We start from the raw sequence: 27,009 nt of genomic DNA on the forward strand, positions 1-27,009 counted from the left end.
GCCTAATTTCCCAGCCTGGGATGAATAAAGTATTTATATCCTATTCTATTCTAATTTTGATCAAATTCTATATTTTACTAAGTGTATAGAAAAAATGTTTTAGGATACATAAAAGGCTATTTTATTTATTTAGTTATTCATTTATTCACCCTCACACAGATTTACAATCGACAAATGATTAAATTAACTTTCAGAATTAAATGAGAAAGCCGTCACTGTGACTTGTCTGCTTTAGTCGTCTTGTTTCGCTGTTTCACCAAAAGGATCCAGAAATCTGAAACGCAAGCAAAAACAATGCCTGGGATTATTTGAACTAGTTTTGAGGTTGACACAGATGCAGCTAACCCAAATTCACGAGGTTATAATCCAGCTGTTCAGCCTGCCAGAGAGAGAGAGGACAGGAGAGGAGAGGAGGGGAAATAAATAAATAAATAGAATAAGTGTGGAGGAGAACACGTGGACAAGCAGATGCTGACGATGGTGTAGATCTGCTTATTCAGTTATATATCCAGGCCAATTTTTAGCTGTTTTTGAATGAAACAGATAATTTAAATCATGCTTTTTTGAGTTGCCATTGTTAGATTCTGCACAGACGTTTATCTGTGTTTTTGGGCATCAGAGAACCTTGTTCCCTTTGAGAACAAATCAGTGAAAAACACCACAGCAGGAGGTTATAAAGAGAAATAAATAAATAAAAAGCTCTGCCTGCAAGTTACAGAAACGCTTCATTATTTTTATTTAGTTCCCCCTTTTTGGAGCGTGTCAGCAGGAAGCTGAACATCAGAGGCACCCCAGATCACACAGAGTTTTCCCTCAGCCTGTGTGCCCGCCTGCCTGCCTGTATCTTTAGACCACTACCTTACAAATGAGCATGCTGCGTCCCTGAGAGAGCTGCTGATTCTGGGCGGTGCAAAGTGGAGTATATCACATCTGAGTGCAGCAGAGCACAGAGAGGCAGGCACATCCGCCGCTGTAGGGATCAAATCTGTACCATCTGACGCTTAAGGATTTATGGGTTTAGTCAAAATTGCTTTTCCCACTGTGGAGATTAAGCACCGTAGGATGTTTTCCACTCAGGCCGGAGAATAGCCCAGTTTAGCTGCAGCTGCTGTGAACAGTTTTTCTCCTTCTTATCAGCTCGGTGCTGAAGGAGGGAATGTCTCAGGAGGATAGAGTGCCCCAAACCCTGGCGGGGAGTAGATTCTGACTGACAGGAGAGGCGCGTCCTCTGGGGAATGTAAGCCATGCAAGTGGATGCCGTCCTTGTTTTCTTCTGGGTTTGGCTCGCCGGCGCAGCTGGAAAGATGGTTCAGTCAAGAGGTCACAAGCTGGAAACTTACAAGCAAAGCAGGTAATGGCAACAAAGAGGTTAATGTGATGCTTTCATTCATTGGATCACTAAAAAGAAAAGTTTTTTTATTCTTAAAGCTGCTCACAGCTTAAGTTTAGCTTGTGGGTTTTCTTTAAAGGTGTGGGTCTCTGCTCCTGTCTCACCTGTATCTCTCCTCCCTCCCCGCCTGAAGTGCTTTAGACAGCAGATTGGAGACATGAGAGAGGGAGACCTAAATCCCTGCATCTATTTATGAACAGCCGCCGCTCTGTTCTATTGCCCCACAATTGCTTCAGGGCAGTTAACGTGCGGTTTTCCTGATGGCACCACTTAAAGTCCACGTCTTTTCCAGGTGATCGTGTCGACTACATTTAGCATGAAAGCATCACTTCGGATCTTTTAATGGCGACTGATCTAGATCTGGTATCGACTCAAACCTCGGAACATCTATATTATTGATCACACAGACAGCAACAGTGGCTTAAATGGAGAAATTAGGATTGGAACAATATTACATTTAGAGGCAAAAATCAGTTTTTCGTATTTGATTACACAATTCTGAGCAATATAATCTATATATATATATTTGTTATTTTTTTAAAGAAAGCAGTTCAGCTTTAATATGAAAATTCTTATTTTAGAACAGTTAAATTGTCATTATTAATCAAATAAAAGCTAGTTACAGATTCCCTTTTCCAAAGAATTTCTTAAAATAATATAAAAATCAAAGGGTTAGAAACAAACTGAGAGAAAAAAAATGCATCTTTAGATCGTATATATAAAAATAATAAAGTAAAAAGAAAGAAGAAAAGAAATTTTGCACCCCACTTGTCAGCATCTATGTCAGATCAGCTAATTGATCTAAAATAAAGTCCAGCTTCATGCATTAAACATGCTGTGTTTTGCTTTAATGTGTCAAATGAAAATCAGAAAAGGAAATTTACACTTTAGAGGCTGAAATCATGTTGGTTTATTTTTTGTTATGCAGAAAAAAACTAGTTGAAGTTCACGATTCAACCTCCCAGTCTTAAATTTTCAGTAAATATCACATTAACAAGTGTTTACTCTTTGACACTCGGCGCTGCCTCTGAAGTTTGCCTCATTTAAATAGTGTCTGTGGGAATTTCTGCATAAATAAGTGCTTTTAAAATCCTGTGCCCAGTTTTTAAAAGTTCAGAATCAGATGAAGTTCAAAGCTCTGAATCAGTTGGAAAGCTTGTTTGAAAACCAGATCTCAGCAAGTCTGTCACACATTATTATCATCTTTGAAAAAAAAGGAAAAAATCTTTTGCTACAAGATTAAATTTGTGATTATTTTGCAGTAAAAACTGTGTAATTCCTGCTCTAAATTATTTTTTTTGGTAATAGATTTAGTTGAAAACATGTGATAAATAATAAACATTTTTATGGGGAATTCTTCATTTAAAGATGTATTTTCCACAGATTTTAAATCTTACATTTCTTACAAATCAGAATAATAAATATGGTTACCATAGCTACTGAGCCCTGATGGAGTTGAGCTAAAAAATGAGTAAAATGTTTAAAATGTTTTTCAAAATTGCTTCAAAATTCAACCATAACATGGATATTTTTTGCTTTTTCTGATTTTTTTTAGATCTTAAATGACTTAAAAAAGCAATTTGCCAAAAAAAAAAAAAAAAAGTTATGTAAAATAGCTCCCCCAGTCCTCGAAATCCCATTATTATTTCATTTGGGTCCCAGTATGATTCAGATGGTCATTAGACCATCTCAGGGTGGAAAAAGTAAAAAGCGGCTGCATAATCTTTAAATGCCAGAATGGTTTCGTTATCAGGTCAGCACTGTTATTTTTCCTTTTTCCTCCCCAGTTAGTTAAAAGTCGCCTCACACCGGTCTCCTCCCCGCTGACTTGCACAGTCTGTGAATACAAATCAAATGTAAATCTGTCATCGCTCTGCTGCAAGGGGCAAAAAGCCCAACCGCCCCTCCACTCCTGTCTCCCCTCCACTCCCACTGCTTTGAGTGTGAAATTGTGAGAAGCATCCCCGGTTCAGCTGGCGTGAGGAGTTTTCACATGATGACTTTGTTTCTGGAAAGGAGGATCTGCAGACAAATATAAACACTGAGATTCATTTAAAGGAAGAACAAAAATATCAGAAGATAATTTAGGTCACAAATGTGTTTTTTATTGCTTCTTCTTGTGTGTTTTCTGAGTCTGCATGCATTAATGTGGCCACAATGACCTCAGCAGGAATTTGGCCCAGTAACCGTAATAATGCCCCAGCGGTGATGCTTTCCTGCACAGTGCAGCCGACGCAGCCTCAAATCCCAGATGACAGCGGCGTGCAGCAGACGGCCTGTCTGCCGTGTGCTGCAGGCTGCAGGCAGGCAGGGCGTCAGGCAGGCAGAGAGGGGATTGGAGAGGCATTTCTGCCAAGAGGATTACAGCTTCTGGATAGAGGCAGATGTGCAGCATCCACTTCTCAACCCAGCCGTCAGAGAAATGTGGTTTTTTTTTTTCTAGTTTTATTTTGGTGTTGTTTTTCTTTTGTTTGTGTGCTGAGGTTAGCGCCTGTGCCTTCCTTTCATCTTCCCCTCGTTTCCTGCAGCATTTCCTGCGTGTCTGCGGTTGTCACAGGGATTTGGCTTTGTCTGTCACAGCATGCTCCACTCTATTAATCCATTTTAGGGTTTCTGGAATTCATCATTCTGGCTCCACTCCTGCCTATGGCGTCCAAATTACGCTTGAACAGCAGCTATACAATATATGGTGACGCAAGGAATTAAACGTTTGGAGAAAATTGCCTTTTTGGTGATTTATATTAAAAAAATGTTAGTGATGTAACAGGGTTGAGCTTAAAAAAATATATTTTTTTAATGAAAATCAATCAATTTTTTACAGTTATGTACTTCAATCACATTTCTTGAATTTTTGTTGTCAATTTTTTTCCTTATTTTAATCTTAAAATATTTGATTCTGGTTATCAAAAGTTCACTTTTGTGTGGTTTAAAGACCCACTCCAATGAAAATTGCTTTTGCAACATCTTACTTGTGGCATTCTCTTATAGTGGAGGACATTGATTTAAAAAAAAAAAGATTAAAAATGGCATTTCTAATATTTTTTTTATTCAAACGTTGGTGAATCCAATGAAAATGTTTGAGCTCTCAGTATAGTGGAGAGGAAGAAGGGGGCGGGGTGATCAACAGTCCCGCCCACACTCAATTGCTATCAAACTGCTCTGCAGAAACTATGTCCTAGAAAACATTTGAGGTTAAATGAGTCCAAACATCAACAAAAATGACCACCAGGGGCTGGCTTCAAAAGAGAGCAATTACCAATTCACTTCCATGCTACAAAATTTAACTTTACAGCAAAATATAGCTTTTAAATAGTCTAATTGTAAGAATTTATTTGTTTTACATAGTGACAACTGTTGAATAGTTAATTAATGTAATTTTTTAAGAACAAATCTGTGCTTAGTTAGAGGCACATTTTTTAATTATTATTTCAACTTCCACTTTACTTTTTCTCCTCCCATTTTTAGAATGCTTTTAACCCGTAAACACCCAAACCAATTTTCCCTTAAAAATAAAATTTAGTGGAGATAGGAGGAATAAACTCTGGTCAGAATGGCTCCACCACCTCATACTTCATTTTTGGCGTTCACGTCTAGGGCTGGGTATCGCCAATAATGTCCAGAATCGATTTGATTCACCAGAACCTGGATTGATTTGATTCCGATTTTTTTCAATTCTTTCAATCCTCTCAGTTCAATTCAATTCAATTTTGAGTTTACGGTTTACATATTTAGACACATTTGTTTAGAAATGAATTAATAATCTTTAAATTTGTATGTTTTGAAGATTTTCTTATTGATCTGATACAGTCCAAGCACTATATAATAAATTAATAAAATGAAAATGAGATTGTTAATACCATACCGTGTTACATGGATTCTCAAGCAGAGAAGCGCCAACAATTGTTCTGCCTCTCCTAGAGGGCGTTTCATTTTGGCCACTAGATGGCGATTGTGTTATAGCGTTACACCTTATTCCAGAAGAAGAAGAAAGTATGAACAAAAAACTGTGTTTTAGACCAAAAATGGTTACTTTAAAAACATTTCCTTGAAAGAGTTTGGAAAATTCCTGCCTGTGAGTATATAAAAAGATGTTCATTTAGTCAGCAATTTATGTTTTGGTCGACCGAGCCTTAGCATTAGCCGTTCTATGGGAAATCCCATTAAATGTTAGCATCAAGCTAGCATTATGCATTAGATCGATGTCTACCTTTATGAATTGTTTATTTATCTATTAAGCTTAGATCGATTTAAATTGATTAATCGATTTTATCATCCCAGTCCAATTCAATACCCTAAAAGTGAAGAGATAACATATTTTATTGCATGTGAATGGTTATGAATCTTGTCATAACATGGCATTCATCTGTAACCAGATGCAGCAAAAGTCCTCAATAATTAATATGAAAAGAGGAAAAAGGAAACCTAACAATTCATAATAATCTAATTCAGCCTATATATATATATATATATATATATATATATATATATATATATATATATATATATTGTATATATCAATTTTAGTCAAAGTAGGAAATTGTTTGGTTTTTTTAATCAAAAAGTTTTATTTTGGAAATGAAAGAAATCAGCACAATTTTTATATATATTTGTTTGTTTCGACAGGCTACGAAGAGACACCAGGATGGAAGGAGGAGGTGGTCACAAATCTGGCAGGCAAGTTTTAAAACCCTTAAAAGTCTCTGTAAGTGAAGTGTGGTTTCTTCCATAACTGAAGGATGTTCTGGTTTGACAGCCCCATTTACAAGAGAAGCCCAGACCTGACCAAATCTCCAATGACGAAATCCGAGCAGCTCCTCAGGATAGACGACCACGATTTCACCATGAGGCCAGCGTTTGGAGGTCAGAAAAGTTTAATTTGAAGAAAAATATTAAACGTGTTAAAAGATTTTTGCTAGATTAATCCTCAAGCTTTGATAGACTTTCAAATTAAAGCTCTTTTTTCCATAAATTCTTTTATTTTGACAGAAGAATTGTGTCAAGAGATGAGCACAGGCTTTAGTGTTACGGCATTATTACGACGTACACATCTATATTTTTAGTCTTTTTTTCTCATTTTCTACAGATAATCCCCAAAACAAGACTCTTATCAGAAAGAAGTCAGCTATGACGACCTTCAATTCAAAACACTTTTTTAAAATTTTATCACGGCTCCTCTAATCACGCAACAATCTGCTGTGAAACTCATAGAGTGACCTTTAACAGAATCTTTTTGTGGCATCCAATTTTGTAAAAAATAAAAATAAAAAGAGCTGGATTTCATCCATCACTGCATCAACTTTGATCCACTATTATGACCTGATTGTATTTGTGCACTGTCGGAGGATGATGATGTTGATGCAGAGTAGAGGGGATGAAATAGGTCAAAACAAGAAACAAAGCCAGGCTGTCACTGTCGTGACACAAGCGGTTGCTCTATATTTGTAAAATTCATCCTCTTTGAAAAGCCTTACATTGTCAGGAGGGACGAATGTATATGTACGTAACAACACATGTAGTTTAAACTATATTAATAACCAAGCAAATAAATATTTCATTTCTTTTAGGTCCTCCGATTCCTGTTGGGGTTGATGTTCAGGTTGAAAGTCTGGATACGATTTCTGAAGTTGACATGGTACGTATAAAACATTCATAGGGATGGAAAGAAATGCCTGTCTCGTCACTGTCCACATGGGATTAAAAGCTGTCACTATGTCAATACAAATAATAATATACTAAATATGAACATATAGGTTATATGCATAAGTATGGAAGCGTTTGTGACTCATAATTCAAGATAAAAGTCAGTAATAGAAATGTGTTTTCATTTTCACAATGGAACTGCATTACTTGTCTTTTAAATATTGTAAAATGAAAAAGTAATCCTTTAAATGTTTTTTTCTTTTTCAACACCGCTCATTCTGTGGAATAACTAAAATGATAAGGAAAATGACATTTAACATTTCATTTTCAAAAGTTTTCTTGTAAATTTGTACCAAAATTCAATTAGAAATGTCAAATTTGAAAATTAAAACGGATTAACAGAAATGCTTTTTCATTTTTCAATTTATATATATATATATGTATATATATACAGGATGACATAAAGTGGCATAGTGCGTTTGTGATAATTTAGTTTTGTACCAAAATTCAATTGGACATATCAAATTAGAGAATATAAATGGATTAACAGAAATGCTTTTTCATTTTCACAATGAAATTGCATTACTTATGAAATGAAAAAGCAATCTTCCAAATCACGTTTCCATTTTCTTCATCAACACGACTCATTCTGTGACATAATTAAAGTGACAAAGCCAATGAAGACTGCTTTATTGTTTTCACGTCTGGCCGCCACAACAACAACAACAAATCAGATGATGCTCTGTCTATCTTTTTTTACAGTCTTTTATTTCTTTAAAATAGAAGTTGGTTTTGTCAAGTGGAGACCTGTTTTGTAACTAAGTGTGAAGCAGCAGGGTTCGGGGTTAAACTCCAAAAACATTTGTCTTTCCTGTAGGACTTCACCATGACCCTGTATCTGCGCCACTACTGGAAGGACGAGCGGCTGTCGTTTCCGAGCACCAACAACCAGAGCATGACCTTCGACAGTCGCCTGGTGAAGAAAATTTGGGTTCCCGACATGTTCTTTGTCCACTCTAAACGCTCCTTCATCCACGACACAACCACAGACAACGTCATGCTGAGGGTCTACCCTGATGGCAATGTCCTCTACAGTCTCAGGTAAACTCAACAGCTTATTTGTTACGTTTTTGGGACACTTGATCCTCGTTTCCATTGAGCTGTACAGTACGGTACCTTCCAGTCCAGGACTTTGAGCATTTCCATTACAAAATGGACCCATGAAGCATGACCATTTCCAGGCCATTGTTGGTAGTATGTCCATAGAAAAATGGTTCGGACTGGTCATCTGTTGAAATCCGTTGATTGGTCATTATGGCCAAAACAAAATGGCTATATTCCTCTTCCCCCCACAATCTCATGTTGCACCGCAATACACTTCTTTGTATGTACAAAGTACCAAAGCCAAGTGGAAAAAATGAGCTTCTAATGACTTCCATTGTTGTTGTTGTTAGTTACCCCCCCCCCATGCGCGTGACGGTCCAATTCTGAGTGGAAATGCTCACTTGAATTACTTCAACCATTCTGAACCGGACCAGACTGGACTGCTCAGTGGAAACAAAGCTTTTCATTGTTTTGTATTTTAATACTTGCTGACTCAAATGAGTTTCAACCTAATTAGAAATCATAGTTTTGATTAGGTGATTGTTTTTTTTCCAACAAAGAAATATTTAAAAACTTTGAATTTGGTGAGTATTTGAAGATTAAACCCTTAAATGACTCACTACAATCAAAATCATGTTTTGAGTGTTTTTTCTTAACATGTTCTCGTGGATTTTTTGTAATGATGGAGGTCACATATAAAGAAAATTAAGCTAAAAATTCAATTTTGGAGTACTCCTTTATTCAAATAATAGTGAATCAGATGCAAACAATTGAAAAAGATTGATGTGATTTAGAAAATTTCATGGATGGGATCCTTGTTCTGCTTAAACAGATAGCTCTCAGCAACAAGCGGGGGTCGGTCCACGTCATCGATCACGGTCACAACTCAGAGGCAAGAACTACTGCTGCTTTGCAGAAACTATGTCGTAGAAAACGACACACGTTTTCCGATTTTAAAACCGGCATATTGATAATTAAAAAAACACTGGGAACACTTTTACAATAGATCAAAAGTGAATCTTTTACCATTTCTGTCAAGTTTTCCCAAAAGTCATACCTCAATAAATTGTTGAACCTCTTCTGAAAAATCTCCGATTGAGAAAGACATTCACAACTGCCTCCCACTTCTGACCACTGCTAAATTATTCAAAGAAAAACATTTCAGTAAATCTTTTTCCAAGGTCAAACTGAGGAACACGAGAGCTGCAGCTCTGATCTGACTGAACTTGTTAAATGTTTTGGTGCCTAGCAACCCCGACGGAGGAAGATCTCAAGGGTCACGTTTCACTTTTACTTGGAAAAAGTTCAACACACGAGGTCAAAACACAACTCTGGGCATTTACCACTATTTTCAGCAGGAACTGCTAATCCCAGAGTTTGATGGATGTTTGTTCTAGTTTTGTTTCCACAGCATCTGGATACCATGACCCTAAAATAACACATTTGGCACATTATTTTACTATTTTTAGAGCAACAATGTGAACAAAAGTGATAAAAATAATGAAGGCTCACCTGATTTTAAGTGACCAGAAGCTGAAATGCTGCTGGCTTTGCTAAACAAATCAGGTTTGAAAAAACCTGGGAGTTGAAGAAAAAGTCTGGAAACTTGGTCACTTAAACCTGTAAACTACTCCAAATTAGCCTACAAAACTGAAAAAAAGCGTAAATTAGCCAAAACAGCTTGTATATAACTGAAATATTGGCTAAATAACAAATTATCCTAAAAAAATGATTTTTTTTAAATTTATCCAAAACAACTAGCATGAAGCTAAAACATTCGTTAAACTCCAAATTGGCCTTAACAACTAAAATAAGCTTAAATTAGCAAAAACAGCTAGCAAGTAGCTGACATATTAGCTAAGCTAAGAAATATTAGCTTAAACTACAAATTAGCCTAAAAAAATGAAAAAAGCTAGCATATAACTGTAATTTTGGGGGGCCCAGGCCAAGTGTGGACAAGGGCCGGATCTGGCCCGCGGGCCGTGGTTTGGGGACCCCTGAGTTTAGGGAAACAAAATTATCAAACTTGCTCCACAAACAATCAAATTTACTGAAATATTGCTAATTTACACAAGATATTGAAAAAGATTAACTAATTAACTAATTAATTAATAAAAATGTTAACAAAAAATTAAAATGTAAAAATTAAAATATAATTTAACTGAATTAAAATCTACAATTTACAGCAGAAGTGAAATAATCGGAGGAAAACTGAGAATCTTCTGTTTGTTGTTGCATCACATTCAATCTTTCATCTCTTCTGTTCAAACGGTTTTCCGCTCAGAGTCACGGTCACTGCCATGTGCAACATGGACCTCAGCCGCTTCCCTCTGGACACGCAGACCTGCTCGCTGGAGATCGAGAGCTGTGAGTCGATTGATCGGTGAAATGTGGAAAATGCCGAGGGACAGAAAGTGTGTAAACACACAGATTAAAAACAAATGTATTTATGGGCAGAGAAAAATCGCTTTAACAACTTCTGAAACTTGGTTTTTCAAAATAAATAGACATTTTTTTAGCCATTTTTAGTCCATGTTGTTGTGGGCAACACAAAGCTTTTTTCTTGCACATTCCTGGAACTTACATGTCAACTCCATATCCCAGGCATTGCACAGAATCTCATAATCCCATGAAAGTTTCTTGGCTCACCCCAGCTTCTGAGGGAGGACACTTTCTCCAGTTTAAGCTCCTCTTCTCTTGCATCATCACCAGGATTTCATCACTTTTAACTACATGAAATGTTAAAAATACCATGCTTGCTTCTTTACTTTAGGGAAAAAATTGTGAGAGTTTGAGTTCTTGTCCTTTTTTTTCCTATATTTGCTGGTTAAATTGTCTTTATTTCCCACGTGTCTCCAACAGACGCGTACACGGATGACGACTTGATGCTGTACTGGAAAAAAGGCAACGAATCCCTGAACACAGATGACAGGATCTCTCTGTCTCAGTTCCTCATTCAGAAATTTCACACCACCACAAAGCTGGCTTTCTACAGCAGCACAGGTATCACCATCTTGTGTCAGAAACACAAAACGTGTTCAATAATTTGTTATTTTTCTTTGTGTGATGTCTCAAACCAGAAGAATGTTTTGTGGTTAATCAGTGTCCCTTAATGTCAGACCAAGTATGATGTTCTAAAATGTAATCCTTGAGGCAAAACTAAATGAATTAAGCTCTTGCCAACCACTTACACAATCCTGGAAATCCACCGGCGAACACTGCAGCTTTCTCTTAACCACCATGACAATTTCCAGCAACCTGAAGCATAAAAAGGGATTTTGTGTGATATCTCTCCCTAACAGAGTAGCTGCCTCAATTGTTAATACAATTCATCTGCAGCCAGCACATGACAAAGTGTATATAATGGTGGCGCGTCTCCTTCCCAGGCTGGTACAACCGTTTGTACATCCACTTCACCCTGCGGCGCCATATATTCTTCTTCCTGCTGCAGACCTACTTCCCCGCGACTTTAATGGTCATGCTGTCCTGGGTGTCCTTCTGGATCGACCGCAGAGCTGTCCCTGCCAGGGTGCCACTAGGTAGGCATGAATGAACCACTCTGCGTCAAATCCTGCTGATGCACACTGGTTAAAGTGTCACACTGGTAATGTTGTGATACATTAGTGTATGAATTTGGTTTGAACTACGCAGTTTATGCGTATTTAACATAATTTATATGCAATTATTACTTAAATCTTATGCAAATCTGCATGATTTTTGTGCACAAATCTGTGGCTTTCCACGTATGTCTAACTGACTTTTTGCTCATGTATCACCGATGTATAGCTTCTAAATCCTTGTGTTCACGTTAAAATAACACAACTGATGCAAGAATCACTAATAAACTGCATATAAACAGAACAATAATCATGCACGGTTTATGCACAACTTACATATTGTCTCCAGCAGTCTATACCAAGTGAGGGTATAGTCTGGCTCATTTGGCGCCCCGTGGTAGGCGGGTCACAGGAGCAGTTACGGCGTGCACAGATGGGACTCTGGACGCATGCCGGGTCCTTCTTGCAGATCTCCCCAGTTGCGGCTCCTGCTGGGGGTCCCCCATCTTGGCGGGTGTCCCCCATTTTGGCGGGTGTCCCCCTTGACGGGCTGCCTCGGCTAATGCCTAGCAGCTGACTTAGAACTGGAGCATTATCTATGACATAGTTTATTAGAATTTCACTTTTGAGCTGTGGGTGGGACCCCCATTTCCCATCATCCCTCTATTTACATGCTAGCTTACAGCCCCTCACAACCCCAACAAACATGGTGAGCATTATTAGAGCTACCCAGCTGTACAGTTTTGAAGCAGAAAACAAAGAAGTACAGCATAGATCGAGTCGTCCACAAGCTGATGCATCAGAATGGAGGAGAGCAGGGAGCTTGTGGCCGACCTATCATATCTTCTGTCACAAATACTCTCTTTTTAAAACCGTATCTTTTCATCTGCTCTTGATGAACAGCAACTTGAGTAAAGAAATATCCCGAAATGCAATTTTAAGAATAATTTTAATGCTATGTGTCCTCCATCATCAGAAAAATGTGACAAGAACAGGTTTAGTCTTAATATTTAAACAGATAACAAATGAATTGAATTGTTATATTTTCATTCAAACCATAAATGTTTCTAACCATAATTTAAGAAATATAATAAGGGTGGAAAAACATTTTTGTTCTTCCTCCTATTCCCTTTGGAGCTATGTAAATCGAATTAATTGTTTATGCATGATATATCTTAAATAATTAAAATAAATAACATAGAATCAAGTTGTTTGTGTAAAAAAAAGTTCATTTTTAAGATCTTTTTAGCAGTATTCTAAGTGCGTCTTCAGGATTTGAATAAAGTAAACCACATTCTGTTCCAGACTCCATTCTATTACTCATCTATGTGACCAAGGATGATTCCATTTCTGAAGTTGAGATGCAATCAGCAACAACCACATCCTCCTTTCCTTCACTACGTTCATTCTGCTGTCCCTAAGCATGAATATTGTTTCAGAACTTTATAAAATTAGATTTAAAATGTCCTTTTTGAATCATAATGTCCATAAAAATACATAAAAAAGAAGAAAATTTGATCAGAAACACCTGTAAAGGCAACAGTAAAAATGAATCATAGTTGTTATACATATTAAAATTGGCTCCCACCCAATCCAGGAAATGAAACCACAGTAGTGACTAACCTGAGTGTTTCTCCCCTCCAGGCATCACCACAGTGCTGACCATGTCCACCATCATCACTGGGGTCAATGCCTCCATGCCTCGGGTTTCTTACATTAAAGCGGTGGACATTTACCTTTGGGTCAGCTTCGTCTTTGTCTTCCTCTCGGTCATCGAGTACGCGGCAGTCAACTACCTCTCCACGGTGCAGGAGAGGAAAGAGAGGAAGCTGAGGGAAAGAGTAAGTACTGATCACATTATCTTTTGGATTTTTCATATTTAAACGCATTTTTAGCTTCTTTTTCACTATTTAAGAAGTCCAAGTGTTTACGAGAAAGCTGTTGTCATTTAAAAGTAATCCTCACAGTTTTAAGTTAAATATAAAAGACATTAATGTTGCCTTTCTTGGAGTTTATCTTAAGTGATGTGCTAAAAACAAGTCAAAGGGAAAGTGTGAGCAGTTTAAAGTCAGCACACAAAAAATTTTCCTGAATTTATATTAAAAATTTTCCATGTCGGAATATCTTAAACTAAAAGATACATGAGTAAATTATTTATGAATAATGCCAATCCACAGATGAATATTTTCTAAATTGGCTCACTTTAAGCCGCTCTCGGGGCTGCGGTAAATTATTTCTGGGACTGCAATAATCTTCATCTGCCAACTGCTGTGGCATATGGAGCCAAATTGCCCACATACCCCAAGGAAGGTTTCCAGCACAAACATTATTTTCTATAAATATTTCATCTCTAAAACTACGTCAAAGAAACTAAAAGTTTCTGCCTCCTTTGGGGAACTCTGATGACCTCACGAGGAAAACTCTGCGTTTCTTGCGTTTTATGTCCTGCAGCTGTCCTGGACTGCAAGCACCATATTGTTTTTGCATTTCTCCTTTCTTACTGCATGTTTGAGCAAAAATATGCAACTAGTACCCAGTAAAAATTAATTTTGGGCATAGTGAACAAACCTCAAATAAAAAAAATATCTAAATTTACAGCTAAAAACCAAAACAAATGTGTCAGTGCTGTCCAAAGGAAGTTATAAAATTATTATGGGATGGCCACAGGACCTACGGCTTGGTGGCCATTTTCTGGCAAAGTGTGAAATTTTATCTTGAGTTTAAAAAAGTTTGTTTGAGCAATCTTCATGAAATTTCAAAAACACGCCTCCAGGTTAGCTAACGTTTAGTTGACTTTTGACCTCAAGAAGATCCTGCCATCTTGAGTTAAAAAAAACAGTTTTGAGGGATTTCGATATATTGCCTCCTAATTCCTCTAGCATCAGCAGGTTTTTCAAAGTAGAAGCTGTTATGGAAAACATGTTAGTTTTAAAGTTTGTAGATTTTGAATGGTGTTAGCATAGCGAGCTAGCAAAAGTGGAGTTTTGCTGTTACTCGATTATTTTTAAACGAAACATTGTGAAAATGTACTACATGAAACCTTGTCTCAAGCTGAACAAAACAATATGGCATACGGTATGACTATTTAGGAATGTGGGCGTGGCTAACAAAAAACCTCGGTTGCTAAGGAAATCCGAAAGTTTACTTTTGCCGATTCTTCTAAAAATGACAGTGATTTGTTCGTCACTACCAGGTGACCAAAAAATTAAATGGTTGCTATGGTGATAAAACCAACAGAAAAGCTGCCATTTTGAAAAAAGAAGTTGTATGTTTAAAGTGTTCTTTTTAATGCAGCACAAACCAAACTGGCAGAGGGAGAGAGTATTTATCAGCCAGCGGGGGGAGGTCAAAGGGGGAGGCGAGGACGGGGGTGGGTAGCACCTGTGGGCCATACACCACTTTAATATTTACTGCTTCTTTACTCAGCTGCCGTGCACGTGTGGCATCGGAAACCCTGACGAAATGATGATCGACCCCCAGATCACCGGGTATGGGTCCATGGATGTGAACACCACCGGAAACTATGGGATGCCAGAAAACGGTGGTCGCCAGGAGCAAATTCTGGCTCAGGTGGCTCTGAATGACCCACAGATTGCAAGCCGCGTGAAGCCCTCCAGAGGTTATGTTAACATCTGGATAGACACCCATGCGATCGACAAGTACTCAAGGGTGGTCTTTCCTGGAGCTTACATCCTCTTCAACATCATCTACTGGTCCATATACTCGTAAGAGAAGATCTCGGCACAGTTGTGCGGCAGCAGAACCTTCGTGTTCCACATGCTTTCCAGAAACTGCTCTATGAAGGCATGTGGCTCTTTAGCAGATGGCTTTCCATTGCCTTGTTGACCCGGCTACTTAAAAGAAAAGAAAATATTAAAAACAGGAAATGGGACAGTTGTTCTCAATGTGTACACTATTCCATGAAAGCTTTTACCCCATTCAGGTTGTAACTAAAAACAAAATAATTGGACGGTTCAGAAAATGGCTTGAGCATGAACCTCTAACCACAAGAACTGGACATGACAATCAGCGAAACACTCGTCTGCGTGGAATGGTGACACATTGTGATGTTGCTTTATTTGTTACAACCAGCACCATGAGGATTTGACCATAAATGACTTGGAAAAAAAAATGTACATGCCAGCATTTTTACCATGAACCTACTAACGAGTTATACATCCTCTGAGTTGCTCCCTTTAAAGCCCATCCAGCCTGATTTGCAGGTCATTTGAGGGAAAAGCTTTAAAGGACAATGCAGTCTAACTATCCATCCATCTATAGCTGGAGCCTATCCCACTTCATACTGTTGGATGAAGGTGGGATACACCCTGGACAGGTTGCTGGTCTATTACAGGCCCACACACTTACTTTCACACCTTTAGAGTCACCAGTAAGCATGCTTTTGGACTGTGGGAAGAAACCGGAGTTCCCAAGAAAACTCAAGTATGTACGGGGAGAACATGAAAACTTCACACAGCAGGGACCCATCTGGGATTCGACCCAGGATTTCTCTTGCTGAGAGGCAAGAGTGCTACAAAACTGTGCAGCCCCCTGTAGAGAGCTGTGCACCGCTGTTTATTTAAAACATTCCGTAATGTTCTTAGAGTTTTAAGGTAATATTTTTAAGTTTCTCAAAATACTTCAGGGAAAAACTTCTCCAACTTGTCTTTATGAATCTCGAAGCTGCTTTTGGAGAATTCACTGCATATGAGAACTGGATTAAGTGACCTCCTCCCCCTGGCATTCCAAACAGGAAGTTATTGCTAGCTCCAAGAATCCAAAATGCTAAAGACTTTTAGACACAAGCAGCAATTGTCAGGATTAACCCTTCTTGTTCTGCTCCTTTTTTTAACATCTTCTTGCTAATCTTTTTTTTCCCATGAAACGGACCAATCAGATGCCCCAATAAAAGAATATGGTCTCACGTCTAACAGCTGTCTGCAGCGCACCAGGAGTTCAACAGAAATGCTCATCTGGGTTGTAGGTTGTTTGCACGGAAGCTTTTCAGAGAGTGACGTCCAGTTCTCATATACAGTCAATAGCTTCAACCCCCTCTCCGTGTTTGGTTGTGCCCTCTAGCTTTGCGACGCTTTTCTTTTAAAAACACGCTAACATGTTTATTTGGGTTAAAGCTGATCATTGGAGTGGATCTGGAAGGTCGTGGGTCTATGATGTCAACATAACTGACACCCCCCACACAAGGCATTACATGTAAAGTCATGGACTTTGTTGATGACTGAGACTTTGAGCTATTGAATTTCTGGATCCTGTAAAAAAAAAAAAAAAAACGAGAAATCTCCAAATGCTATTTGGTGAATTGTGTTTTTAGCCTGAAAATATTTATGTTGAAAAGCTTTCAGGATTTATTTGATTATTGTGTTAAATATTGCCAACATGAACTTGTGTGTGTGTGTGTGGGGCAGAAACTCTTCTTACAGCAAAGGAGCTTCATCCAGGATTCAAGATTACACTTTTAAGTCTCATCTTTTTAATTTTGTGGTGGGAAGGTTTGCATTCTTTCTACAATATAGTCCATATTCCTCCCATTTTCTCTCTCAAAGCTCATTGTGATGTGCAGTATTTGTCTTATTTATATTTCACCAGAAAATGATCAGACGCACTCAAACTTAAGAAGAAGACAGCTGTGCTTTTTATTTTATAAACAAAATATTTTGAAATTTAAATTGTGGTTTTCAAGCTCAGAAATTATTTAAATGATATTGTATGACCCTAGATAGGTCAAAAACTGAATATTGTGTAACAGAAAATAATGAATAAACATGAAAAAACGATTTATACTGCATGATTACACATTCTTCAACACCATTTTAAGTATTGTATTTTTGTATGACTTTAAGACAATATTTTAGTTGAAATATATTTAAATCTGAACATTTTATTCTAGCAGAGACTTCTTATATCTTGAATTTTTTTTCATTTGCATCACACTTTCTGGTGTTTCCAAATATTGAATGTCCCAAATCGTTCCTCGTAGACTCAAAAATACCCAAGAGGTCATTGTTGACTCAATTACGGCAAGGTGCAAGGCTGCAAAACAAACCCAAATTTAGCAGCAGAAGCATTCATGCGTGTCCTTGCTCTGAGGACGTTTTGACCGAGCGACCCTGTAGTTGGAAGACCGCTCTACCTCCAGAGTATCTGTAGTCCTGGTTTAAAATCAGGTTTTGAAAGCAAAGACAGAGTTCTCATAAAACGTTTGTGCTTAAAGTTTGTCGTAATTGTACGATTCAAATGTGTGCAATATTTATTTTTGTATAGGAAACACCATTTATTGGAAAATACTCCTTGAATCAAACAAATTTGATGAATATGATGGAAAATAATAACATTTATGATAAATATTAAAATTTGTGTCAAATTTAGTTGTAATCACAGAATACACTCCCCAGTGGATGCAAGAGTTATTGCATTGATTTCACAAATGTGTCGCTTAGTTATAACTACACTACAGCAAATAAATCTAATTTGTAGTTATTTTTGCAAAACAGATCTTATATTAATAATTTTCCTTTTATTGTTTCAGCATGTCAATTCATGTCCTTTAATGGCACATTTTCTTGTAAACTTTGTATTGTTTTGATGCAAAGTTGCTCCAATGTGACTTCAATATAAAAAGAAAAATTCAAGTGTAAAAATAAAATATTTAGAACCTCTTTTTTTTAACACTTCCTGTTATTCTTTTTTTTTGGTTTAAATAAACGGAGGCGGATCTCCTTTGTTTGCTGTTGTGAGGCTTCAAGGTTCAAACTGTGACCTGTTAGTTGCTAGCTGTTCATCTTCAAAACTGTTTTCTTTAGGTGAAAGATATGCTAATATCTTTTAGTGTTTTTTTTTTTTCTGGTCAAGCATACAACCGCTGAGCTAAACTGATGTGGGAAATGTTTAATAAATGTTTTGTTTTGCACGCGTGTTTCTTTTTATGTGAGCTTCCTGCATGAATCAGGGAAGATTTATGCATCGGTGTTTATTAAAGTCTTATCTTAAAAAGCACAGACGGGAGAAAATTCAAGCAGGAGAAGTTACAGATATTTTCAGAGAAAGACTCTTTTGGGTTTTAAATAAAAAAAATGAAAAATTTCTCTTTCTTTCACAAAATATTTTAGTCACTCTGGAGGATAATCTTTAGAAACTGGAACTCCACAAGGAATTGCTTCAGGGTATTTTCTGAATCTTTCCCTTGCACAACTATTATTGCTAGTAAAAAACAAAATTAAACTTGTTTATCCGCATAAAATTTAATACTATTAAGAACTCTTGTAAAAGGGGGGTAAAAAATAGTAATAAAATGTTTCCTTTTTTTAAGCCTTTATTTTGAAGGCATCAAATCACCATGAAAATGTGCAGAATCATCTACAAAACACAAAGATTTTGATCTTAAGAGAGAAAATTTCAGAAATGTGTGATTTAAAATAATTTAGTAGAGCTCCTGTAACTAAATGAGGTAAAACATGAAAAATTCTGAAAAACTAAAACAGTTTTAGACTGTGTTCCTTCAAGACTTCTAACTCACTGGAGCAGGGGTGGACTTACTATTAAGAAATGAGATGAACACTAAATAAAAGTCTCTAAATAAGTTCATATTTAACTGTATCATAAAAAATCCCACCCCGAATCACCGAAATGTTTGATCCCCTCCCGTACCTCTCCTGCAATGGAATATTCCAACCGAGAGACTCATAAGTTATCGAGCAGAGTCAGTGTTGCCAGATTGGGCAGTTTTCAGCCCAATTGGGTGTTTTTTTTATACTGACTTTGCAGGCAAAAATTGCTTTAGGCAGGTGGACATCATTTGGAATTGGTTCAGTCGTTTTTAGTTCTTTATTTAAATATGATTTAACCAGGGACATGCAGTCAGGAGTGGCAGGTGAAGCAGACCTCCCATCATGAAACCATTAACTTGTTCCATGTATGCAATTCATGTTTGAATCTAATCATTTTAATCAATTTAGATTGCTGAATTTTGCGTATTTCTGGTTAATTTCAGCACAGGCAGATTGCATTTCAATTCCATGTGAAGTGGGTTGAAATAATGTATATAAAACACATTTAAATGTGATTTCTGTTTTTAAATGTTTATCAAAAAATGTGGATTCTTGACATTAATTATGTAAAAAAAAATGGACCAGTAATGAAATCATTCAACATTTTACCCTAAATGAGGATTTTTATTAAAAATTCAACAGCTGCAGAGAGTCCCATGTTATTGCCCCCTAACTGTTTTGTCGGCCACTGGACTGGAGTTTGGTGTTTTAAAAAGCAGAATTGTGAAGCCTAACACAAAAATCAGCAATTCATCAGACGATTCATTAGAGCTAAAGACTAAAGTAAAAATAAGTAGTAAAAAGAAAAAAGGGGACTCAAACTGGACAAAGCGGTTTGTGGTTTTGCAAAGTCGAGCTACAACATTTTGACAGATTTGTGACCACTGTGTGCCACAAAAAATAAATCTGAGGTCAATAAGCACAACCAAAATTTTTTAACAAATTCAACAATTTTAGGTTAAAAAAAATACTGTAAGGTTCACTGAATTAGCACTGATTTAATTTTGGTTTGTTAGATTTATGTATTTCTGGCAGAGGTGCACGAAAAACCTGAAAATAAACACTTTTTTACCCACTACTGTTATTATATTATACTAAATTTGCTGCATTGAGACGATCCTATGTGACACAGGGAGTCTTTTATTTTGAAAGGAAGTCAGGAGCCTTTGTTAAAAGTTCAAGGGTATTTCATATTTTTAAAAAAGGCTATATTCTATTGATTTCTTTATAACAAAAAAAGAATAGCTCATTTATATTTATGATAATAGGAAAAATATCATAAATACAAATCAGTGTCTTAATTCTCTAAAGGGTAAGATAAGAATTTGAGGCTTTTGCTGGGTTATGGTCAACGATTAATCTACTTAAATGGCTCTTTAAGTGTTGAAGATTGCAGACCCTGTTATAGTATATTCTTAACAAGTCAATTAAACCACAGAAAGTGAAGAGTCTAGCCTCCCGGAAATCCTCAGTGTGATCCAGTGACGTTCGTACTGGATTATGAAGAGCCATTTCCCCCCACTGTGTTGTTGTTTCATGACTCAATTCATCACAAGTCCCACTACCGCTGTGAAGCAACATGTGTTCTTCGGTTTTGCCTAAAAGCTATCAATCATGAGAAGATTCGCGGCTCAATTCATCTCTCGGAGCAGCGCTTTCTGCCCCGGAGTCTCCTGCTTCAGCTTGGCTCGACTGAAGTCCTCCCTCGTCTGCTGGAGCAGATCCGGGCAGCACACGACATCCACAGCTGTCATCGCCAGAGCCGTGGCTGTCCTCAGGGTGAACAGCTGGGCCCTTTCAGCTCCTGGCAAGCGACGAGAGAGCAACGGACAAGACGCCGTATAAACAGTTAGATATCCTCAGATGGTCCTTCGGATTCTTCACAGGAGTTTTTCTCCTCTCAGCGTTCGGCCATACCTGCTGCTTCAGCGTATTCATCCGTGTGGTTTAACGCTGGAGAGCCGATGGAGAAGAAAGGATGAATGCCAGGAACGATGAATGATACGTTGCCAAAGTCGGTGGAACCTGCCAGATTCGTTACGAATTAACACTGAACTTTATTGCAAGTCATGATCCAGACAAACTATACATACCAGAGAAAAAGTCAGGCTGCTCGGAGAACTCAATCCCCAAAGTCTTTCCGTTACTTTCATACAGGTTTGCCAGGGTGGCGTTAGGCAAAATGTTGTAATAAGTGTGGCTGGGATAGATTATCTCGACCTAAAAAGGGGGAAAAATACTTTTATGGTCAGAAAATGTCTCATATCAAACTGCCAATGCTGCTTTTTCTGCATTTAAATTGGATCCAAAAGAGAATCAAGTCAAGAAATTATTTTTTAAAAGTATAGTGAAGCTAGAAAGCATTGAAATGCTTTGTATGTTCTAGAAAAACACAATCTTTCTGGATTACAAGGAGAAATAGCTAATGTTAGGTTATGTAACGGCAGTACCACAGTGCAGCACCTGGAGCATGATGGTTCCTACCACTGGGTTAATTGCGTACACATTAGTGATCAGAGGAACATCACACCTGACAGCCGGTTGCCAGAGCAGCAGCCCTGAAGCACGCCTCAGCCTTGGCCTTCAGGTCGACGAGATCTCTGAGCAGCGGCGTGCGCAGATAAAACTCCAGCTCTGTATAGGCGGGGATGATGTTGGGCTTCACCCCTCCGTTTTTGATGATGCCTGCAGGAGAAACAACAAGGGTAGGAATCCGAATCGGATTGTAAGTCGCTTTGATCGCCGATACACTAAAAAATCAGACATCAACACTATTAGCAGCAACCTCGTAACATTAGATTAAATATTAAGCATTATCTTCATGTTTTTGCGGGAACAATTGTAACTTTTTATTTTCAAGTCGAAGGTTCTCTTTCCGTTTCCTCATTGCCTTTTTTATACAAAAAGAAACTTCCCAAATACGTATGTTTTTGTTCACTTTGCCATCTTTGTGGTTTCAATTTAGCATTTGGTGCAGCCGCTTTAAAAAAAATACCAGATTTATTTTCGACATGTGACTGAGCGGCTTGACATGCGTCAAGAATGAGTTGGATGTGTTGGATAGAATCCTGTAATTTTTCAAAATAAAACTTCCTACAAAATCAGATTAAAAGTAAAACAATAAAATGTGGGTTGTTTTATTTTTTTCTGCAGACCGGTACCAACTCTCCTACACTCTAAAGGGTAACCAAACAGTAAGGTTGGAGGCTGACTCCACCCACAGCCGAAATTTGAAAATCCAGTTAGAAGGGGAGGGGCTGAGAAACAGGACTGTTATCATTACTGGAGCTGAAGATCATGACGTGGGACTTCTGAAAGAGTGTGGGACTTAAATGTCAATCACAAAATTCAACTGTAATACATTGGTTCAACCTGTAGGGGGTAGCACACAGACGGTTTTTGACTATATTTTCAAAGAATTTAACAAGTTTAATTTGTCAAAAATTTGGCAATGAGCACTTCCAAAGTCCCATTTAAAGATGTCAACGGCCAAAAAAAAATGTGATTTGGGGTTTGAATACCCTTAAAGCACTCATTCTAATGACTTTGAACCAAAAAAATAACATTTTTTTCCTTTATTGTCAAAATAATAAAAAAATAAATATAAATGAATGACTTAAAACAGAAAAATAGCATTGTAGTTGTGTAAAACTTATTTGCCCCCCTTATTTTGAAAGTCCTAGTTAAAATGAGGTGGATTTGTCAGCTGTCACTGGTGGGCTGAGGACCAAACTTTTGTGAAGATCAAAGCTGTTTTCTTATCCTCACCGTGAAGTCTCCATTCCGGTTTGAGCTGCTGTCTGAGCGTAGACAGGTTGTTGTATGCCAGCACAGCCGCATCTAAAGCGTTCACCCCTTCCCAGGGATACGCCGAGGCATGCGACGCTTTCCCATGGTACTTCACTGTCACTCTGTGAAACAACAGCACCAGGTTAGTCTACAAAACCAAACGCATCCATTCCTCTTCACTGTGTTCTGTCTCTTATAAAACAACGCTTGACTTCCCAGTAAAATACATTTTACTTTGGAGGCAGCAATCACAGTAATGATCCTAAGCCTCGCAGAAGAGAAATATGCTAATTCTCCAAATACTTCCTCCCACAGAGCAGAAGCATCCATGTGAGTTTGATTGGTGATTGTAAATTGCCTGTAGGAGGGAGTTTGTGCTCGAATGCGTATTTGCTTCGGCGCTGCCTTGTGAGGAAAAGGCAACCTGTGCGGGGTGTAATCTGCTCCTCACCACATGACAGCTGGGGACGGAGCTAATAAATCAGGTATGCAAAAGACAGGGGTGACATTTTCTCAAATGTAAACCAATTCGACAGTCTTGTATTTTGGAAATGTCAAAATAAAGCATAGAAAATGGATTATTAAAGTAAAAGCTATCTGAAAAAAAGGCATTTTCTTTCATTTCAGCACAGAAAGCGTACTCTTCGATTGTAACTGTGGGCAGAAATGAGGCGTCCTGCTGAGCTGGATGAGCCATGAAGACGAGGTCTAGATCAGAGAAGGCCCCAGCTTGGATGAGATCGATCTTTCCTCCAATAGCTTCCTCTGCAGGAGTTCCTAAGACAGTTATCTGAAAAAAGAAAATGTTCAGTCGTAACGATTAGCTTCGCCATGGCAATCTTAGGTTTTATGACATGCTCTGAACAAAGGTTATTCTGCTGTCTAATTGCTGTAAAAAAAAAACTACCATGTTTCCTGAGGTATATGTTTACACATAAATGTCTGGTTTCAAACAAGCCTTGGACTTAGATTAATCTGACAATGATAAAAATAAGTTTTCATCAAGTTTAGTTTAGATAATGTAAGCACACAATATACATCCAAGTGGATGTTAGAGTTACTGCGGCATTAATGCATTGATTTGACTTTGGGAGCATTGACTGTATAAAAGAACTGGACTGAGCGAGTATGACGTTACCCATAGAAAATGGCTTGCTTTTGGTTCTGACCAAATGAAGTCAATTCAATTAATTCAGTAAAATTACTTCCTGTTTGGATTGCAAAGGTGGTGGGGTCACTCGGTCCAGTTCTCTTATACAGTCTATGGATGGGAGTAATTTTCTCTTTATATAACAGCAGATAAATCTAATTTCCATTATTATTAGAAAATAATTACAATTTCTAAAGTATTGCTGCATTGCATCAAACTAAAAAGGCAAAAAACATTATCTCCCATAATGCATCTTGCCCTCTGCTTTTCATGAAAAGTGGGAGTTCAATAGCTTTAAAAATTAGTTAGGGTTGCTCTCGTCAAAGCAGACCTCTTTCACTACATTTCCTCTGCAGTAAACTAGAAGGTAATCTGTGTATTTCAGTTACACTGGGTGGTTAGCAAAGGCTAATGCTAATAGCTGTGTTTGTTAGTTTGATTCTTTAGCTAGCTAGCTAACTAGTTGACGAGAGCTAGCTAGCTGGCTTTGGTAATATGTCAAAAAACAAACTTGAACGGTTTGGTTAAACATAAAAATGAACCAAAAAATAGAAAGATACAATTTCAGTTTTTATCATCATTATTATTATTATTATTATTATTATTATTATTATTATAAGTTGTATTGTTTTAAAGATTAAATATTTAAAGTCATAAAGGTACAACTTTTAATTTCGTAAATATATAACTTTAAATCTTGCAAATCTACTACGTTTAAAGTAATATATTTACAATTTTAAAACATGAATTTAAGAGAAAAAAAATGCTTAAATTTAGCCTATAGCCTATCACGAATATACAACTTTTATTTTTACTTTTTTGTGAAAATGTACGAGATTTAATATCAAAGACTTATTTATTTATTTTTGGTAAATTGGCCCTAATACTCCGTGGTATGACTCAGTGCATTCTGGAAGTTATATATATTTGTCAGCATAAGTTACTAATTCTTCCTTCAAAAGTCAATGAGTCACTTGTGCCTTGCCCCTTTAAGACGGTGGTACCTTCACGGACACTGGGAGTTCAGACTGACCCTCCAAAGCTGCTTTCAGTCCCACTGCGGCCGCAGCACCGACCTCCGCTATGAGGTTGTGCCCGCACGCGTGCCCTATGTCCGGCAGCGCGTCGTACTCGCACAGGAAACCCACGTTAACCACAGGCTTCCCTTCTTTGGCGCCTACTGGTCCCCAGCTAGCTCGGAACGCGGTCGGTAGTTTAAAGTGGTCTTCCACCGTCCACGCGCCGCCTCGCTGCGAGAAGAAACGGACCAGCGTGTCGTGCGCTCGCGTCTCGTTACCGGCGAGCTCGGGGTGGCTCCAAATGTCCCGACTCAAGCTATAAAGCTCATTCTGGATGGAATCGATATGAATCTGGACCGTGTCTTTCATTCGCTGTAGCGCGTCCATGATACCGCATGTAGAGTGTGCACCTAATAACAGCCGACAGAAACTTTTTTTTTGTGATTGTCTTGAACGCACCACGGACCAAAGAGATCATACCCGCGAGAACAAAACCTTTTTTCACAATAAAATAAATTTAATGAAAGAATTTAGTTTCTTGATTTATCTTTTTATCAACCTTTAAATAATTTATATCTTAAATGCATGCAACTTTTGCTAAAACTTTTATATAAACCTTAAAAACCCTTAAAATCAGGTACCATCTTTTTTCCCCCTCTTGTCATCCAAGAAAAACAATAATCTGAAGCGTTTATTTGAGTTTTTCCTAATTTTAGTCTTTAAGCATCAACTTATATTTTCTCAGACAAAATTAGAAACGATGCTGCAACTTTAAGTCAGAGTGAAAGTATAATAGTTTGATGGATTGTAAACAATAAATGAATTTCAGATCCTCCATCACAAAAGCAAAACTAGAAATGGAGCGGTTGCCCCCCAGTGGGCAAACTGCAGATCAGAACATTTGACATGTCATCACAGTAATAACATATCATATAAGCCAAATTATTGTCAAAGTTAATGTTTATAATTCTTTAAATCAAGGTAAAACCCTCATAAACAATTTATTTTTCTCTACAAAACAAATACTGAACTTTAGTGTAATAATTTTACAAATAACAACGATGCACAAATTTGTGCACATTGAAAAATGTGTTTATTCATTGCTTCTCCCCATTAATACACTAGAGGGACTCAGAGTAGCATCATGGAAATACACGAGCAAATTGTGCATGTCTTAAATGCACTCAGAATTCATTTCTCTAATGCAGTTTTTAATGGTTTGGTTGTGTGGAAGAAGAGAAGCTGTGTCATTATTTTTAATTTATTCATTGATTTGCCTGCTGCACTTGTATGGGTTCATCAAGGAAACAATGCTTCCCTTTTACTCAATTTGACCTGGGAATCGAGGTCAATTAGGTGGTGTTTTATTAAAGCTCCACAGCCGTCTCATTCAGCAAAGGTGCAGAGAGAGCAGGTGTGCACGCATGTGTTTTCTGAAGCCGGAAGTTAATAGGGAGTGGTTGTCGTTCACAGAAGCAGACATGTTAGATAGAACAAGTAAGCTGACACTGTGGCCGCCTCCTGGCATGGCTGTCAGCTAACTCACTCCCCCCGCCTCAGTGATGCTGAGACCAATCATGGCGTTTCAATTAGGAAAGGACCCATGTGTCAACCCAGCGTCTTAATCCGGGATGTGAACATGCGTTTACGTTCACAGGATAAATCCCCGCAGTGAAACCTTCTTCCACGAACTTTCACAAGGAAAAAAACACACTTACAAAAAAGCACAACTTACCAGAAGGATCTTTATCTTGATAACTCAAGACGCATTTAAATCAGAATTCTGCTATGTGTGTCA

At 37.7% G+C, this 27,009-nt stretch overlaps 2 protein-coding genes across 3 annotated transcripts; one reads left to right on the forward strand and one right to left on the reverse strand.

Annotated features, from left to right (window-relative positions):
• The first annotated feature begins 408 nt into the window (after positions 1–408).
• LOC112142692 (gamma-aminobutyric acid receptor subunit rho-1) lies at positions 409–15,420 on the forward strand. 2 transcript variants are annotated; one of them, XM_024266224.2, is made up of 10 exons: positions 409–1,351; positions 6,014–6,064; positions 6,144–6,250; positions 6,955–7,022; positions 7,908–8,131; positions 10,419–10,501; positions 10,997–11,137; positions 11,521–11,673; positions 13,336–13,532; positions 15,118–15,420. In XM_024266224.2, the coding sequence occupies exons 1-10, from the start codon at positions 1,245–1,247 to the stop codon at positions 15,418–15,420; spliced, it is 1,434 nt and encodes a 477-aa protein (XP_024121992.1). In that variant the 5' UTR covers positions 409–1,244. The 2 variants fall into 2 exon arrangements, with proteins under 2 accessions (XP_024121992.1, XP_024121999.1); XM_024266231.1 differs by lacking the exon at positions 409–1,351 and adding an exon at positions 5,406–5,462.
• A 3,109-nt stretch (positions 15,421–18,529) lies between these two features.
• Positions 18,530–25,643, reverse strand: LOC112142704 (peptidase M20 domain-containing protein 2). Its single transcript, XM_024266242.2, has 7 exons — positions 25,197–25,643; positions 23,684–23,832; positions 23,022–23,164; positions 21,784–21,938; positions 21,347–21,473; positions 21,171–21,278; positions 18,530–21,057 (listed from the first exon to the last, which is right to left on the reverse strand). The coding sequence occupies exons 1-7, from the start codon at positions 25,596–25,598 to the stop codon at positions 20,885–20,887; spliced, it is 1,257 nt and encodes a 418-aa protein (XP_024122010.1). The 5' UTR covers positions 25,599–25,643; the 3' UTR covers positions 18,530–20,884.
• Between the last annotated feature and the right edge of the window lie 1,366 nt (positions 25,644–27,009).

The sequence above is a fragment of the Oryzias melastigma genome, linkage group LG22 (assembly GCF_002922805.2).
Source record: "Oryzias melastigma strain HK-1 linkage group LG22, ASM292280v2, whole genome shotgun sequence".
In the NCBI taxonomy this organism is placed as follows: Eukaryota; Metazoa; Chordata; class Actinopteri; order Beloniformes; family Adrianichthyidae; genus Oryzias; species Oryzias melastigma.